Below are 17,692 nucleotides of genomic sequence, written 5' to 3'. Positions count from 1 at the left end.
TGGAGTAACCCCTCCACTGAAATCTAAATTAGGCCCTAAGACTATTTGATGCCCTTTCCCATGCACTTGCTAAGAACATTTGCTGATCTTTCACATATCCCTACTAATTACTTTTGTATTTTTTATGCATCTTTGCTCTTGCCTATTAGGTATGTGTAGTGCATCTTCTCCCATGACTATTAACATATTCAATGCACCTTCAGACTTTCATACTGAGTACACTTATGTACCTTTGGAAATACCTTCTAAGCACATTTGATGCACTTGCAAATACACCTTGTAATCACACATAGTAAACCTTTACCCATATCTTCTTGACACTTTTGATTCACTTTCACACGTACCTACAATACACATTTGATATACTTTCATGAATCTTTACTGAGCATGTGTGATGCTCCTTCTCGAAAGCATAAAAAGCATAATTGACACATACCTACTAAGAATAGCCTATGTTCTTTGATATAACCCTACATGACACATTTGATGCACAATCATAAATCGATACAAAATACATTTGACATACTTTCACATTTTATGCACTTCCACAAATATCAACCTTTTCTGCATGGTCACCCCAGATTTTTTGCCTTTTTCTGGACCCTATTTTTGCTGTTTTTTATCTCTATGCACATCACCCCTGCTCACTTTGAGTAAAGTAATGTGCCCTCCTTTCAAACATGGTTAAATTGGCCTAGACCTGATTGAAGTATTTAACTTGCCTAAATGTCCTTAGGATTAGCCTGTTAAGCAGGGCTTCAGGCATACCCTGTGACAGGCTGAAAACTCTACTTTAAATAGTAATGTCATCCTTACGTATACTGTGTCACCCACAAGGTGTGATGTCTGATGTTTAAAAGTGGAGCATGGCCGAAATATAAATTTGGCATATTCCTCCAATGCCTAACCCTTTACTGGTAGGACTCTAGCTCAATCCTAAAAAAAATACCAAAGGACAGCATATGTACTTTAATCTGTAATTTTTGACAGTGAAATGCTAAAATAGTAATTGAAAGACTATTTTTCATATTCATTAAAATCCAAATCATTGGTGAAGTTAAACCTATATTAATTATTTAGGAAGAGTAACTTTTAGAAAGTTACCTTTTCCCTGCCTGAAGCTCCTGGATGCTAATTTGTATTACCCTCTACGCCACTGCCCAGCTAGTACTTAACCTTAATGAGGTGTGAATTCTTCTCCCAGAGCAGAACAGTGGCTGAGGCCTGGTGGCACAATGAAATGTGTATGGGACATTTGATCCTTACCCGGAAGGAAATTTGTGTTTTACCTAGGGACTGGACAGGGAGTGGGATGGTGTCCAGCATAAGTAATAAAGTGGTCACTATCCTGTTAGGTCCAGTTAAAGGTTTAACTATTTTAAATTTGAGTTCAACCCCTGGTAGCTATGGCACAGAGCAAAGCAAGCAGGTTTAACTGAACAACACTGTGAAACGCATTTAGAAGTAGCAAAACAGATTAAAAAGTCCAAAACACAATGCAACAAAAATAATAAGCAAAATGCCACAAAAACCAATAAGAAGAATCAAAGAAATACATCTTTAAAGTGAAAATATGTCTCCAAGGAGACACTGATATTCAATGGTCACAGTAGACAAGTACATAGGTATGATTTGAGGCTGACTACAATGTAGCGTGGTTTGCTGCTCCAAGAAGAATACCGCTGCAAGGACATAGAAGTAGGGACACTTAATAACGTTCCTAAGTCCCACTATGAAAAGGGACTTTGTTGTCTTTCTGTGGAAAAACATTTCTCTGTGCAAGATAAGCCTGAAAGTTAATCTGATGACATCAGGCTGATGGTCTGATAATTTTCACGATCAGTGTCCTTGAAGCTCTGGAGTAAAGGTTTTGAAAAGGTCCCACATTTCGTTTGCTGCCCTAAACAACCACAGGACTTTCTGAATGCTTTTAAGACCTTCGAGAAGGCCTTTGTAGAAGACCTTCAAAGGACTCCGAGACCTCAGGGGTAGCACCAAGAAGCTCTCAGGGTATCAAACAGAGGGCAACAGCACAGTCCAATTCAGGTTGGTCCAGTTGCCACAGAGCAGCTGAAAGTCTTGATAAGACTGTCCTCTTCAGCTTTTCCATGTTTCTGGAGCAATCCAAAGGATCAGCCTTATGATTCTTGGAAATCTTTCTATTTTAGGGGTCCACCCTTCCATGGTTCTTCTCAAAGGTCCAGATATCAAGTGCAACAGGTTTAGTCCATCTTGCTTCATTTTCCTAGTCTAACAGTGTTCTGTGGAAGGCTATGCAAGGGTCTACCTATGTGGGGTTCACCTTTTGGGAGACCCAAAGACACTCCCAGTTCCTCTCTTACCAATGGAGTAAAAGGTCCAAGACCTTGACCCACCTACTTTTGTAGTCGTTTTTATTTGTTTAACTGCAAACATGCCCAAAATGGCATGTCAGCAACTAGTTAAGTGATACACAAGAATTCTCCTGCATCCTGTACGGAACCTTTTTATTTTCTTCTCCCCTAGTAATGCTAGAGTGCCACGATACACTGTTAGGTGGCAGATGTGCTTTTTAAGTGTTACAAATAAAATAAATAAATCAATAAATAAATTATGTTCTCTCCCTTTCAAGTGTACCAAAGTGTTACGTGTGGCTCAACACACCTGTCAGGCAAACTTTGACAGTGTGGTGCCAAAGAATGCTTCTGCCTGCACCCTGCATATTCTATTGAACTCAGATGAGTCATCTCAGGCTATTGCACGTTTCTGGGCGGAATTTCACATCTCTTCCAGGGCTGAGCACAGGCTGGAGAGGTGAATGCAAATTAGCATCCAGGAACTCTAAGTAGAGAAAAAGTAGCTTTTAAAAAAGTACCATTCCTTAATGTTTATTAAAAATAGGTTATATAGGATATCACCATTGAATGGGACTTTTAATAACTATTAAAAACAGTTGTTTAATTAATTTTCTAGCTGGTCCTATTCCTAAGATGCAGTATTACTATTTTAGTCTATATTGTCATTTTCTACACAGGCATTGTTCCTGCATTGGGAAATTAGCTTTTAGGACCTTGTCACTTCAGAAACATGGCAATGTTAATTTGCTACATATCCCACTTTTAAATACCATTCACCCTTCCCTGTGGGCTACAAGCCTTGCCTAGGAATAACTCAAATATATAAAAGGTAGGTTTTTACCCATTGAAAGGGTATTTTAGGAGGTCTCAGTGCCGGGTTTACACTCCATCAGTTAGGCTACAATGGTAGACCTGAACCCATATTTTCTTATATCAGACTAGTGAATGACACAATAAATTCTGCATTCCACATTTGACATTTAAGGTTTTATGCCATTGAAGTATTTCTGCACAATATACTGGGGCTTTATAGAAAATGTAAATATGCCAATCAGGCATTTGCTGATTTCTACATGTTTTAGGCATCAGATCACACACGATGGGCATGATGCAATAGTGCCCCAGGTTGTAGAGTGTAAATATGCAGCAAGAATGGGGGTGTGTTCATGCAAATGGGGCATTTTTTTGGCCTCTATCGCTAATAAGACAAGGAACAACAACCGTTCCTTTGGCAGTTCTCATTGTATTAAGTAGAAAGGATGTGGAAAAGCCCTCTGCCCTAACCAGGTCTGCCCCGCCTCATCCTACTTCCACGTGCCCACTACTCCTGTGGGAGCTGAACCACCTCAGCTGTTTTGGAACCTAAGCTGTTTTGAGTTTACACTCAGTTCTGCCTTTGACAGCACTGCCCTGGTCCATGAGAAACCCTTCTCATCAGCAGACCATACCTGAGATGGAGCTAACCATAGCCTACACAGAGGCAAATCTGCAAGTAAATAGGATCATCATGGCCAACAAGATAATGTGGCTCGAACTGCCTGTAGGTCAGGTTTCTGTCCCCATGTGAGGGCCAGCTCTGCCTAAAAGGCAAGCAGCTAACAGAGGCCCCTGGGAGCTGTCAATGTCGTCAGGAAGCTAGTGCTTAACTATCCACTGACGGGTGGATGCTCCAGTTTGGTGCTTGGAATAGGTTTCACCACCAGCGGCTGGGCTGGCATGGAATTAGCCCACTTGCTACTGTGGTTCCTTGGGCCTCCTAGGTTTTTTTCAGAGTGAAAGGCTAGAAACTTCAGGTTGCAGACACCCTGTTTCCTCTCTCATTTCTACCATCTAAGGGTCTTTACCCTGCGCTTGACCATATGCATCCCAGTTCAGGACTTCTAGAGTCAACACTCAGTCCTCTTCAAGGCTGACGCGCTGTGTTTCTGTCTTGTAGGAGTCTGCCTGGACGAGGTCCACTGTCACTAGGACAGTGCAGGCAGGATACCCAGGCCAAAGGTGGCCATACCAGTGTCAGTTTTTTGGGTCTTCCTGTCATATCGGGTAATCCCTGACCACCAGATCTCCTCACTGTGGATGGCATCCACCTTTTATCCCTTACTCTCCTCAAGGGCCTCTGTACCCTACACCCAGGGAGAATCAACCTAAAAATCTGTGTTTTGGGACACCTTCATTACCATAATAATTTGTATTATGTACAAACCTATTTGGCTCACGTTCACTTGTTCCTAGTAAGCATGTTTAATGCTCTTCATATAAATTCACACATGGTAATAAACAATGTTAATGCTACTTCTCAAGTACCTACTAAGCACATTTGATGCACTGTCACATATACTGAACATATAGATCATTTGCTGGACCTTCACAAACGCCTATGACATACATTTGATACATTTTCAAAAATAATTTCACTGCTTGTTTCATGTACCTTTAGACAAACTTGCTAAACGTATTTGATGAGCCTGTAAAAAATATCTACTAGGAACACTTGATGTGTGTTCATGTCTGTCTACTAAAAATAATTGATATATCTTTGTTGTAGACCAGCATAATTGTTTTACTGGCAAACAGAATAAAAATGGAAATCTTTACTTGTCTTGAAATCTCTAACCTTTCCTACAGACATTGATGAGTGTAAGGTTCTTCATGACATCTGCCGCAATGGAGAATGCATCAATGAGAGAGGATCATATCGATGCCAGTGCAAAATTGGATACACCACAGACATCAGCGGCACTCTCTGCTTGGGTACAGTTTTATTATTGTCCATTAGCATGTACAGCATTTAAGAAGCTATTCTAGAGCACTATTAAATTCATGTTTATTCTGCCCTGCTACTTAAGCACATGAAGTTCAAAATGTTGTTTTATTTTTGTAATATTCTTTAATATTAATGAAAATATTGATATAATTCTGGATACAAAGTGTGAATGAACATAAGCCAAACTAATGATATAATGATCTTTAATATTCAAATACATTGAAAACATGTCTTTAATTTGTAGATCTTGATGAGTGCAGCCAGGCTCCAAAACCGTGTAACTTCATCTGCAAAAATACAGAAGGGAGCTACCAGTGCTCATGCCCACGAGGGTATATTCTCCAAGAAGATGGAAGAAGTTGCAAAGGTATAATGAAAAATGGCAGCATGATTTCTAATTTGAAAATACTACATCTGAGTATGAATCTTTTGGAGTTACAGGTCCTGTTCCAAATGAACAACATCACTGACACTTAACACTTCAAATCACCCTGATTAAGGAATGCAGATCTTTCATGTCAAGTAATTAGTTGTGTGTCAGATAATCAACAACACAAATACCATTGTGGCAAAATACTCAGTTCAGAATTTCAAATACCAATATATTGTGAATATACATATCTATATATATATATATAGATATATATCTATATATATATCTATATTTACATATATATATATATATCCATCTATATATATATATATATCTTACATATATATATATATCCATCTATAGATATATATATATATCTTACATATATATATATATATCCATCTATAGATATATATATATTCATAGATGGATAGATAGATAGATAGATAGATAGATAGATAGATAGATAGATAGATAGATAGATAGATAGATAGATAGATAGATAGATAGATAGATTTACTATTCTTAACTCCACATCTGTGTATCTTGACACATATTTTCAATATATGCAGGTGTGCAGTTAAAGATAGTAGATCTATGTAGAGTTAGCTGCTTCTCTGGATAAAATATTTTGGCAGGACAAAAAAACTGATTGTCTGATAAATAGTGTTTCAATGGTAATATTCTTTTCTTTATTTTTGCTCACATAACAATAATAGAAAATCATCTTTGTCTAATAATAAAATAAAAATACTCCCCATTCAATTCACCTTCCTAACAATTACTACTGTATGTTTTAACCCACCAATCGTATTATTGCATAGAAATGTCAGTATTTAATAATCTACATTTTCCTCAAAATTACACTGCAACATTATAACTTTAAATGCATTACATATCTTTCATAATCCTTACCTCCTCAACTCTCCTTTCGTCCTGTTATTGCCCTGCTGCTGTGTGCCGTATATTCCTCCTCGGTTACTGCTTCCCTTATGTCTCCTCAATTTTTCTTTGTCCCTTAATTGAGGGTTTAGTTTCAAAGGGACATTGTTAGTTCTTAGTTTTTCAGAAGGGTTCTCAAGGCATTCTGCCAATTTGCCATGACCAGTTTCACACAACAGCTCTTTCATAAATAATTCCATCTGTGTAAGTGTATCATGAAATGACTTGACTACGACTGCTATGCTTGTATTCCAGTGTAACATTATTCTCTGCTCTACTCCTCTTACATTGTCTCTGCATAGTCTAACTTGCAGTATCCATATAGATGGACCCCATAAAGCATGTCCCACTTCTCTGTAAGACCATGCATTTGGGATCTACTCAGTTAACCCCAAAGATGTATCCCACAGAGCCATTAGGTCCTGGTACAAATGTATCATGTGTCCATGCATTGTCCTTTCGAACACCTACCTGATTCTCATCTGTCTATATTTATTTGCCTCTCTGGAGTCCAGCATTTTCTCCTCAACACTTTATGGTGGGTCAGACTTGACCCTGGGTCCCCAGCATTCATTTCTTCATTCTCTAAATATATCAAACCATTCTGTTTTCTTTATTATGGCACCCAGTCTATTCTCCCATTTTCCCTTCATTTGTTGATTCGATTAATATGTTTACCTATGGGGTTATGGTATATTGACATACCAATACCATACCAACATTTCTATGCCACTCCACCTATTATTTGCTTAATTATTCTGCTGTACTTTAATAACATTCATATTGTTGCTAATTTACATGTTTCCAAAAGTTCTCCTTATAAACATAAAGTTGCTCATCATTTCTTAGGATTTTCTGTCTCTCGCCCGCCAGCCCAGCGGGAAACGGGCTACAGCATTGTCTCTGGCTCGTAATCGAGCTGGCAGCAGTGCTGTAGCCCGCAGGGTGCACCAGCACCCTTGCAATGTTCACTGTCTGCGATGGTGCTTGGCAGGGGGGCCCCTGCACTGCCCATACCGCTGCACCTGTCCTCCTCCAGCCTTTCTATGGCAGTGAAACTACCATGAAAATGCTAGTGCAATGCTGCCCTAGCAAATTACGATCTCTGCACCCACCAGGCCATCGGTATCATGGATACAGGCAGTGCTGGCGGAACCCTGGAGGTCTGACCACGAGGGTCTTTATGTGGTGGTCGGACTGCCACAGCAATGGCGGTCATGACCCCCACCTCGTAATGAGCCCCTTAAACGCAGACTCTAAATGATCCATGCACTCATACTCATGCACTCATATACCGTACCTCAATCATAATATTGTAAATCAAAGATATGTTTACACATATTGTGAAAGAGTTGCCCAATCTAAACATTCTGCTTTTACTATTATATTTTCAACCATGGATAATTTCAGATATTTGCAGGTGTTAGTCATTAATTGAAAATTGAGGTGATTACTTCCATTTCCTGTTAAGAATTTTTTTTATCTTAAGACCATAAATTACCCACAATATCATATAGCTGTGAGAGGTTTTTCGTGCTGTCATAATTGGACAGCATTACCAACATTGTTTATTTCATTTCTAGACTTAGTGCTAATTAATTAATGAAGCAATATTTTCAACCTGTCTTTTGAATTTTGCACATTTAGGCCCATGTTTATACTTTTTTAGTGCTGCATTTGCGCCGCTTGTTGACGCAAAAACATTGCACACTTACAAAATACAATTGTATTTTGCAAGTTTGCGCCGTTTTAGTGTCAAACAATTACGAAAAGCGGCGCAAAAAAAAGTATAAATATGGGCTTTAATGAGTAAATGTTTGTTGACAATTCCAATAGCATTTTCCGTCCATTAAATGCAGTGGTTGCATTTTTGATGTGCCTTGATAATAATGTTTTTGTTCCATATATGTTGTCTGCAAAATTCCATTGCGTTATTCACATTAGCTATTGACACCATTGTTGGTCTGACAATGAAACATGCAGCTCACACACAGCCTTTTTTGGTATTTAGTTATCTAAGCTTTTGAGTCTCTTCTGTATTTTGTGTTTTTGTATATTTGAGGTCAAAATTACCCTTGTGCTCTTTACTAATTTCAGGTTGATCAGGAACAAGAGGAGAGAATCCCTGCCTTCTCTTTCTTTCAGCTAACAAATAAGCTTTAAGGCAAATTGCTTCCATACTGGATTGCTCCATTATTCTGGCACTGATAGAGATGTTGTGTAGGTCATTGAACAATTCACCAGTTTAGTCCTTAATTTATATTTATGTATTACAATGGGCATAATTTGAGTAGTCTAAAATATGGGTTAGAGGAGGAGTTAGTAGAGAATTTGATTTATCTTAATTATTTTGTATATACTTCTTGTATGTTGGATACTGTCAGATGCTATTGACTCTGTATTGATATTGTGGCAGAAAAGAATAATAATCAAGGCATGCCCATTCAAATTATTTAGCCCTGTCACTGCCAATTTTAATATTTCCTCTCAGATATGAGGATGAAGTAATTTGCTTATAGCATTCCAAAGCAGAAGCAGTATTCCATGAACATCAGAAAAACAAATCCACTTCTGAAGGGGAGTTTCAATTTCTCTAGTCCAATGCTAGATGTGATATTTGGATGTCAAATAAACAAAGTCAGTATAAATTCATATTTCCTGCAATGGTGATTTAGGGCCAGATGTAGGAAGCCTTTTGCGCCTCGCAAACGGCAAAAAACACAGATTGCGAGGCGCAAAATGCCTTACGCGATGCAGAGTCACATTTTGCGAGTCGGTACCGACTCGCAAATTGTGATTCCGACTCGCAAATAGGAAGGGGTGTTCCCTTCCTATTTGCAACCGCATCGCGATGTAGAGTTGCTTTGTGACCGCGAAAGCGGTCGCAAACCAACTCGCAGTTACCATCCACTTGAAGTGGATGGTAACTCATTCGCAAAAGGGAAGGGGTCCCCAGGGGACCCCTTCCCCTTTGTGAATGCCACAAAAAATATTTTTCAGAGCAGGCAGTGGTCCTATGGACCACTGCCTACTCTGAAAAAAACGAAACTAAATGGTTTCGGTATTTTTTCTTTTTGCAGCTCGTTTTCCTTTAAGGAAAACGGGCTGCAAAAAGGAAAAAAAAAATGCTTTATTTAAAAGCAGTCACAGACATGGTGGTCTGCTGTCTCCAGCAGGCCACCATCCCTGTGAGTGCCTAGACTCGCTATAGGGTCGCAAACTGCGACCCACCTCATAAATATTCATGAGGTGGGTCTTTGCGACCCCATAGCGAGTCACAGAAGGTGTCTGAGACACCTTTCTGCATCTCGTATTGCGAGTTGCAATTTGCGAGTCGCTATGACTCGCAAATTGCAAGTCGCAATTTTTACCTTACCTACATCTGGCCCTTAGTACTTTACACAAATAATGATAAAACATACACAGTGCTAGGGACTATTATCTTTTGTAGAGAGTCCACCCAGTTCCACACATTGTGCAGGTAATTTTGAGTTTGGTGGACTGAAAACTCTGTCAGCCAAACTCCCAACAGGGTGGCCACTGCCTACGCTGCGACATTCCCCCCCGGAGTAATTAAGGGTTTCCTGCTAGGTCAGAGTGCGGAAATCTACATTTCTGCCTGCTAGCCCAGCGGGAAACAGGCTACAGCATTGTCTCTGGCTCGTAATCAAGCCGAGGGCAATGCTGTAGCGAGCATGGTGCACCAGCACCCTTGCAATGTTCACTGACTGCAAAGTGAACATTGCAGTGGTGCTGGGCGGGGGTGGCTGCATTGCCCTTACCAAGTGGATTAGGATCTCCGCCACCGGTCCGACCACCAGGGTTGTTATGTGGCAGTCAGACCACTGACGGTTCAGATCACCACCACCATACACTCGTAATCAGGCCCTAGGATTTAGGCCACCATCACGACCCTGGCGGTCTGCAGTAATTTGGGGAAAGGTACTGCTAACAGGCTGGCGGTACCTTTTCCCAAATTATGACATTGGTGGTTTGGCTCAAGCCAAACTGCCAGTGTCTCACTCCAACTGCCAGGGCAGTTACAGCCGCTGGGCTGGGCACTTCAGTCTGCAGCCAGGCGACCGTCACTGTCCTACCCATGGGAAAATGACCCTGCCTACCGCCATGGTTTTCGTGGCAATCTTACCGCCACGAAAACCATGGCGGTAGGCACTATCAGTGCCAGGGAATTCTTTACCTGCCACTGATAGGGGTCTTCTCTTCCCCCCCCCTTCCCAGAGTTATCCCCCACCCTCCCCCTCCCTCTCCTGCCCCCTGCACATTTCCACACCCACACATGCACACACATATACACACAAGCATACCCACATCCACCCACGCATGCACAAATACATACCCACACACCGGAACACACACCAACATACTTTGCCGCACACATGCATTCACAACACACAACATACACGTACACTCACATGCAGGCATTCACACACTCATTCAAGGTGACTCACACCTGCATGCATGGAGTCATAAACAGACACCCCCCCACACACACAACACCCCCACACATGCACACGCACACAACACTCCCCACCCTCCCTTCCTGTCGTAGAACCCGACTTACCTGCTTGCAGTGGGTCCTCTGGCTGGAGACAGGACGTGGCGCTGCTGTCAACAGCAGCGTCCACCAGCAAATCCCCACCAGGCCGTATCATTGCTCATGATACGGTCGGCGGTGTTTTGCTGGCGTGGCGCTGCTGCTGACAGCAGCTCCACCTTACCGCCATCCGCCGCCATGACCGTCGACGGTATTCCGCCAGCCTTCTGGCGGAATTCTGTCAAGGGTCATAATGTGGGTGGGTGGGTGCTAGCCACAGCGATGGTATGTTGGCGGCTGTGGTGGTAGGCCGCAGTTACCACCAATGTTGTAATGAGGGCCTTAATCAGTGCTTGTTCCTTTCTCCAAGAATCTTCATTGTGGGATTCACCTCCACTAGCCTAGCCACTAACCTTTACTTTCCTCCCCTAAATATCTCTGTAATGACTGACTGGGTCATCAAATGCATTTACTGAAATAGTAGCAGCAAACTAATGGCCTTCTAAAACTTTAACCGAAAGCCTTCTGTGCTAGTGGATTCACTATTCTGGTGGTCCTTTATTAGGCTTTTAACTTATTCTCTATATAAATTGATTGCATTAAGGTCTCTTTACTGTAAGTCTACAACTTTGGAGGTTTAAACTCCTCAAAGCAGAATTCCAAATCTTACAGTGTGCGAATAATCAGGTCCAAATCCTTTTTTGGCATCTTCCCAGAAACCTCTCATATATAGTGGCTGGTGTCCTTTGGTCCTCCAACACTTAGGTGTGTCCACTTGTCAAAATGCTATTGAGGATCCAGAGTTTTTAAAAAACTGTCAAATATGCTATGGATCCTGTTTTAATTTCTAGTCTCTTGATTTCACTCTGTACATCATTTGTGCTGTTTACATGCTTAACAACCCTCAATCACACACAAAGGAGAAATTAAATATTTGTATTTTTGAACATAAAAATTGTTTGCATCTGCTAAATTAGAGGCATATGTATTTTACTTCTATAGGCTTAGTTAAAAAATATATCAATATTCACTTTATGCATTGTAAAAATCGGTTTGTGTGTTAGTTTTGTATTTCTCTTTATCAATTTGAGAAGGGCAATGTAATTCTACATGTGATTTGAACATGAAGTAAATGTTCTTTCTTTTCAGAACTTGATGAATGTTCAACAAAGCAACATAACTGTCGGCAACATTATCCTACAAGTGATTTGAACATGAACTAAATGCTCTTTCTTTTCAGATCTAGATGAATGTTCAACAAAGCAACATAACTGTCAGTTCATATGTGTTAACACTATTGGAAGTTTTGCTTGCAAATGTCCACCTGGATTTACACAGCACCATACAGCATGTATAGGTGAGTAACAGGAAGACACAATGATTAAGTGGCAGAGTGCATATCTTAGCTTTTAAATTGTGTATTTTTTCATACACATTGTTAGTCAGAGAATTGGTGTGCCCAGTGGTGCACTACTCTACTGAGTTTACTACCCATCCAGAAAAACAATTTGAAATGATTTTCATGTTAGATTATGCACCTCTGTACCCAAATATAAAGGCTTAGCAAAACAACATATGTTGGCTTATAGACAATCCTTTTTGTTGTAAAAATTTTTAGTTTTATTATTACAATGTAATTTCCATTGGCGAACATTTATATCCTCTAACACAATCCAGAGCTTGATTTGGTAAATATGTGTATTTTAACCTCTGTGTTATTAGCAATATATTCTTGTAGACTTTTGTTCATCTCATAGCCAGGGCACTCCGGGATGCCCATTGGTCATCGTATGGAGTCCAGAGTCTTTTTTGTCAGAATAATCCTGTTTATGTTTGTTTGTCACTTTATCTATTTCTTGAACATTTGTTTCAAATATTAGGAGGAAACTCTGCATCACAATTGTTCATCTCATTTTCACCCACCAACCACCTACAAATTGTTCGTCTCATAAGCAATTTGCTTAGCAATTATTTTAATTCCTGTTTGTAAAGCCTTTTTAGCCAATGCAGTTGTTCCATGATACTACCATATGCTGTTAATACAAACCTATGTATTATATTCATCTCATACCTTTTCATCAATCATGAAATTTCAGTGCATTTGTTAATCTAAACTCGAATAAAAAGTAATTTCTGCAACAATGTAATTCTTCTCAATTTAGAATATAATGGTGCATTTCACTCTTGTTTCTTGTTGGAGACAGATACATTTTATCTCCAGACAAGTAAAGATGCTCTATAGTACTTGATGCAGTGCATACTACTTGATTGATACAGCCTCTTAGTCATGGTACACTGCTTGTCAGAGGAAGAACTATAAATTGTAAGTCACTATACACATACTCAAAAATGCCTTGGGGAAAATCATAATAACTACATAGAAATAACAAGTAAAGTAATAGTATTTGAAAAGGATCTCAATTACATTTGTTTGTGAGATGAAAATAACACACAGAATTGCATTCACAATGCATGGTTGTGTCATGGAATTATTAAAAAAAGGTTTACAGAAAACATTTGAACTGAACACTCAATAAATTGGTTATGATCTAAATGATTGCATTGGATGCATATGTTTTACAAATAGAATGTGGAATGTGGAATGAACATGCTCAATCAGGATTATTCTGAAAGAAACATCACTGGATTGCATTTTGACCAACACACAAAATGAATTGTGTTATAAAATATAAACTGTCTCAAGTGGAACTGTAAGCCTTTCAAGTACAAAACAATAATTATTCATAGATTACCATGCAGATTTGTACTATACATTTTTCTTTGGTTTTCCAAGCTCACACTCCAACAAAATAACTTTTAATGTGTGTCTTTTACTACAAAATATTACTGCTAAATGGATCTATTGGTCAGCAGGTTACATCTTTTGACAATAAAATATTAAGTCTGAAGCAAATCAAATTGGTTTCAATTTTACAAATTGAGAGCTGAATTTTTGAAAATGGAAAATAATTGTGTAGTAGTTTATGAATTTCAACTTACTATGATTGAATTCCATTATAGGGATAGGAGGGTGCAGGCCCTGGGGTCTGCAGACCACCATGTCTGTGATTGTATTTCAATAAAAAACACATGACTGCATTTATATAGAAAAAAGGTTATTATAAGTTTGTTTGAGAGTTGGCAGTTGTCCTCTATGCTACTGCCACCTCTCCAACATTTTTCTTTTGGGAGAGATTTTTGTGAATGTGTTACCACCCCAACTCAGAAGTCAGTAACTTTTCATGTTTTGTAACTGGTTTACGTTTGCAAAACATTGATAAGTCCTTCAACAAATCCAAATCTGGAAGGGGCACAATAAACACACCCCTTCCAAATAGATATTTGGTATGATTTTTAAACTCATTTTGCCACTCAGTAATCTGTTACTGAAACGCAACATATGCCTAGTACATGCCAAATATCCATTATACAGTTGCAAAACTTCTGATTTTGTGAATCGCAGGCTTTGCAATAGCAACATTTCTTCATACATCAGACCCCTTATTGCTTTCCATTAATTGCAATCACTTGTCTGTAGCATTCAATTAGAAATCAATAATGACAGATCTAGTCTATAAAAGTGTATTTTTCAAATATTAAAACTGATATTTGAATTTCATAAGCACATGTGAAGAATGAAAGAGATAACTGCTTTTGACGAACTAAAGAACTTGTAAAGAGGTGAAAAATTGCCATGTTAAAAGGAAATCAGTGATACTGCACAAAGCTGTAATTCTTTAAATAAAATGGTACAAGAGAAGAGATATTAAGGCAGGGTACAACAGCCTTTAGTTCCTAAACTAGCCTACAGCTAGGTCATAGGCTGGTGATATGCACAGCAATGTGTTTGAGTTGGTAGTAACCATGCCTAATGATAATAAAAAATGAATGAGTTATCAACTAAAATATATAAATCAATTTTTGAAAATTCATGTGTGCTCTGGATCCGTTTAATTTTATCGAAGGCTGTAGTGGCATAAAATGAATTCATAATGTGCATATTGCACAAACTGTTGTGGTACAAGGTGCATGATCATGGCTGAGAAAAGTTTAAGGGGCATATTTATACTCTGTTTGCGCCGAATGTGCGTCAAAATTTTTGACGCACAATCGGCGCAAACCCTGCCCCATATTTATACTTTGACATCCGACCCCGCGGGCGTCAAAATTCCACCATGTGCGTCATTTTTTGGAAGGGGGAACCAGCCTTGCGTTAATTATATGCAAGGTAGGCATTCCCTTCCAAAAAATTACTTTAAGGCCTGTGCCCCTTACTTATACTCTGGTGTCATTTTGACTCACAGGAGGGGGTGGGCCTTAAAAAACGGCGCACAGCCTGATGTGCGCCGTTTTTTAACGCCTGGGTCAGGGCAGGCGTTAAGGAACCTGTGGGCTCGGAAGGAGCCCAGAGGTGCCCCTGCCCCCAGGGACACCCCTTGCCACCCTTGCCCACCCCAGGAGGACTCCCAAGGATGGAGGGACCCATCCCAGGGAAGTAAAGGTAAGTTCGGGTAAGTATTTTTTTCCGTTTTTTTTTGTGGCATGGGGGGCCTGATTTGGGCCCCCCTACATGCCACTATGCCCAATGACCATGCCCAGGGGACATAAGTCCCTGGGCATGGCCATTGGGCAAGGGGGCAAGACTCCTGTCTTTGCTAAGACAGGAGTCATGTCAATGGAGGTTGGGCGTAAAAAAAAATGGCACAAATCCGGTTTGAGGCCTGAATTTTGCCTCAGACCTGACTTGCACCATTTTTTGACGCACAACCCCCATTTTCCCATACGCCGGCGCTGCCTGGCCTGAGTCCTTTTTATTTGACGCACACCAGTCCGCAGCGCCGGCTAACGTCATTCCATTAATAAGGCACCCGCATGGCGCGTTGGAATGTCGTTAGCTGGCGGTAAAATTTTTGAGGCACAACTGCGTTGGCGCAGTTGTGCGTCAAAAAGTATAAATATGGGCTTAAATGAGAAGTAAGCAATTGCAAAAAACAAGAACAAAATGTGAGATTAATAAAAGCAGTGCCATATTTCTACCATGGCTATCGTAGGAATGGCAATACTAGCCCTTATGACTCCACATCAGGCTATTTTACATTTCTAAAAAATGTATTGGGAAATTAAGGGTGCAGCATTTTGACAATGTTTATTCCTTTTAGGTTTTAATACCCATGAAACATTAAAAGAGCAAAAAACCACATAACTAATTCAAAACAGTGGCCCAGGGCCTAGACAAAAATGTGATGCCTAAGCAGAGATGAGTTGTCTGGAAACAGCAACCACCAATTTAGCTTGTGTAACAGTCCTCAATAGCTCCAGTGCTGGCTTTTTGTTGTGAATATCTGTGACTCTTAATGATAGTAACAACCACTTCCATCTTCGGGCAGTATACAAAAATCAAAAGATTAACAAGAGTATCTCATCTTCAAGGCAATGTCTATAACATGTGGATTACTCCAATTGTAAACAAAACTGTTTAATGACAGAATACCCTTTCTGAGTTTAAGATACAAAGCTTGAGCCAAAATTAGTGTAATATCATCTAAAAGTGCTCCAAATTGGGGGGTACTTCTGAGCAACAAATATATATTTGTTAATCTGACATGTTGACTGAAATGTGCAATGTCAATTGGTTTGCAGTGTCAACTTGTTCTACCCACGCTTGACATCAAAGGTTCTATCAAGTGTAATTACTCTAGAAGATTCTCCAAGGTGTGAGAGACCAAATAGCCCCAGTGTATTTTATGTATTTACACCTTCTCAAAGCTCTGATGTCTGGATGACTCATCAAAACCATCCCTGAGATGCCTGTGCTCCGGTGTACCGAAGACTTTTATCTAGTAAAGTAATGGTTTGAGTTTATCACTGCAGCTAATATTCAAGTCCAAATAAAGAGACAATGTGGGTTTGCCAGAGGAGAATCTCATCATTTTGCTGTAATAACTGTTCTATACTGATTGTTAAATAGGCAAGATTTAAATGCCCTTACAAATCAGCTCCATAAAGTGAAGTGCTCTGACACTAGGCTTTGTACTTCCAAGGCAGGAGGCACAAGGTGCTCCCTAAAATTCAACTGTGAAGCAAGATGTTACACATGCCCTCAGTGCCAGGACATTCTTCATTCTTGCAATGAGTGGCTTCAGGAGATGAGAGAAGGCAAACTAATCGCCAGATAAGAAAACCCTTCTGCTTGCTCCAAGCTTGAGTTACCCAGAATGAAATCACACCTTTCTGCTGACTGAACAACATTCTTGTTTTTTCTGTGTTAATGGCAAGACCTTTGTCTTTAAAAAAAACAGCAAATGTGTAGACCTTTGGAAGTCTTGGAGATCAAGAGAATGTTGTTGGCCAATATTAATGTAGCTGTCTTTGTTCTTCATTTTATTTAATGACTGCTTGGTAACAGGTGAGAATAACGAACTGGCAAAACTAGCCCTACCCTAAAGGCAGTAATCACTTTAAAAAAGATAAGCTGTTGGTGTAATTACCTCACAGGGTTTTTAAGCTAAAACACAGATGTAGCCATTACAAATGACACATGACACTTGGCCACAAAAGTGCTATGATGCATGTTTCTAAACAATTAAATTGCCTCTAATTGTGAATGGGGATGTAGGTAGGTGACAAGCTAAGTTCGAATAAGGAAAGGGGACCTCTATGAAGCAGTCTACTGACTCCAAACGACCACTCTATGCAGTAATAAAACACTAACATTTAGTACA

At 39.8% G+C, this 17,692-nt stretch overlaps 1 protein-coding gene across 1 annotated transcript in view; it reads left to right on the top strand.

Moving 5' to 3' along the window:
• The window catches only part of FBN1 (fibrillin 1), a 780,541-nt gene that overhangs the window by 682,346 nt on the left and 80,503 nt on the right, over window positions 1-17,692 (top strand). The window contains exons 58-60 of the mRNA XM_069222499.1: window positions 4,962-5,087; window positions 5,345-5,467; window positions 12,211-12,327. Coding sequence (XP_069078600.1) covers window positions 4,962-5,087; window positions 5,345-5,467; window positions 12,211-12,327 — 366 coding nt within the window. The remainder of the gene's footprint in view (window positions 1-4,961; window positions 5,088-5,344; window positions 5,468-12,210; window positions 12,328-17,692) is intronic.

The sequence above is a fragment of the Pleurodeles waltl genome, chromosome 3_1, assembly GCF_031143425.1.
Source record: "Pleurodeles waltl isolate 20211129_DDA chromosome 3_1, aPleWal1.hap1.20221129, whole genome shotgun sequence".
NCBI lineage: Eukaryota > Metazoa > Chordata > Amphibia > Caudata > Salamandridae > Pleurodeles > Pleurodeles waltl.
The sequence above is the reverse complement of the archived record's forward strand: the minus strand, read 5'-3'. Positions and strand labels throughout refer to the sequence as shown.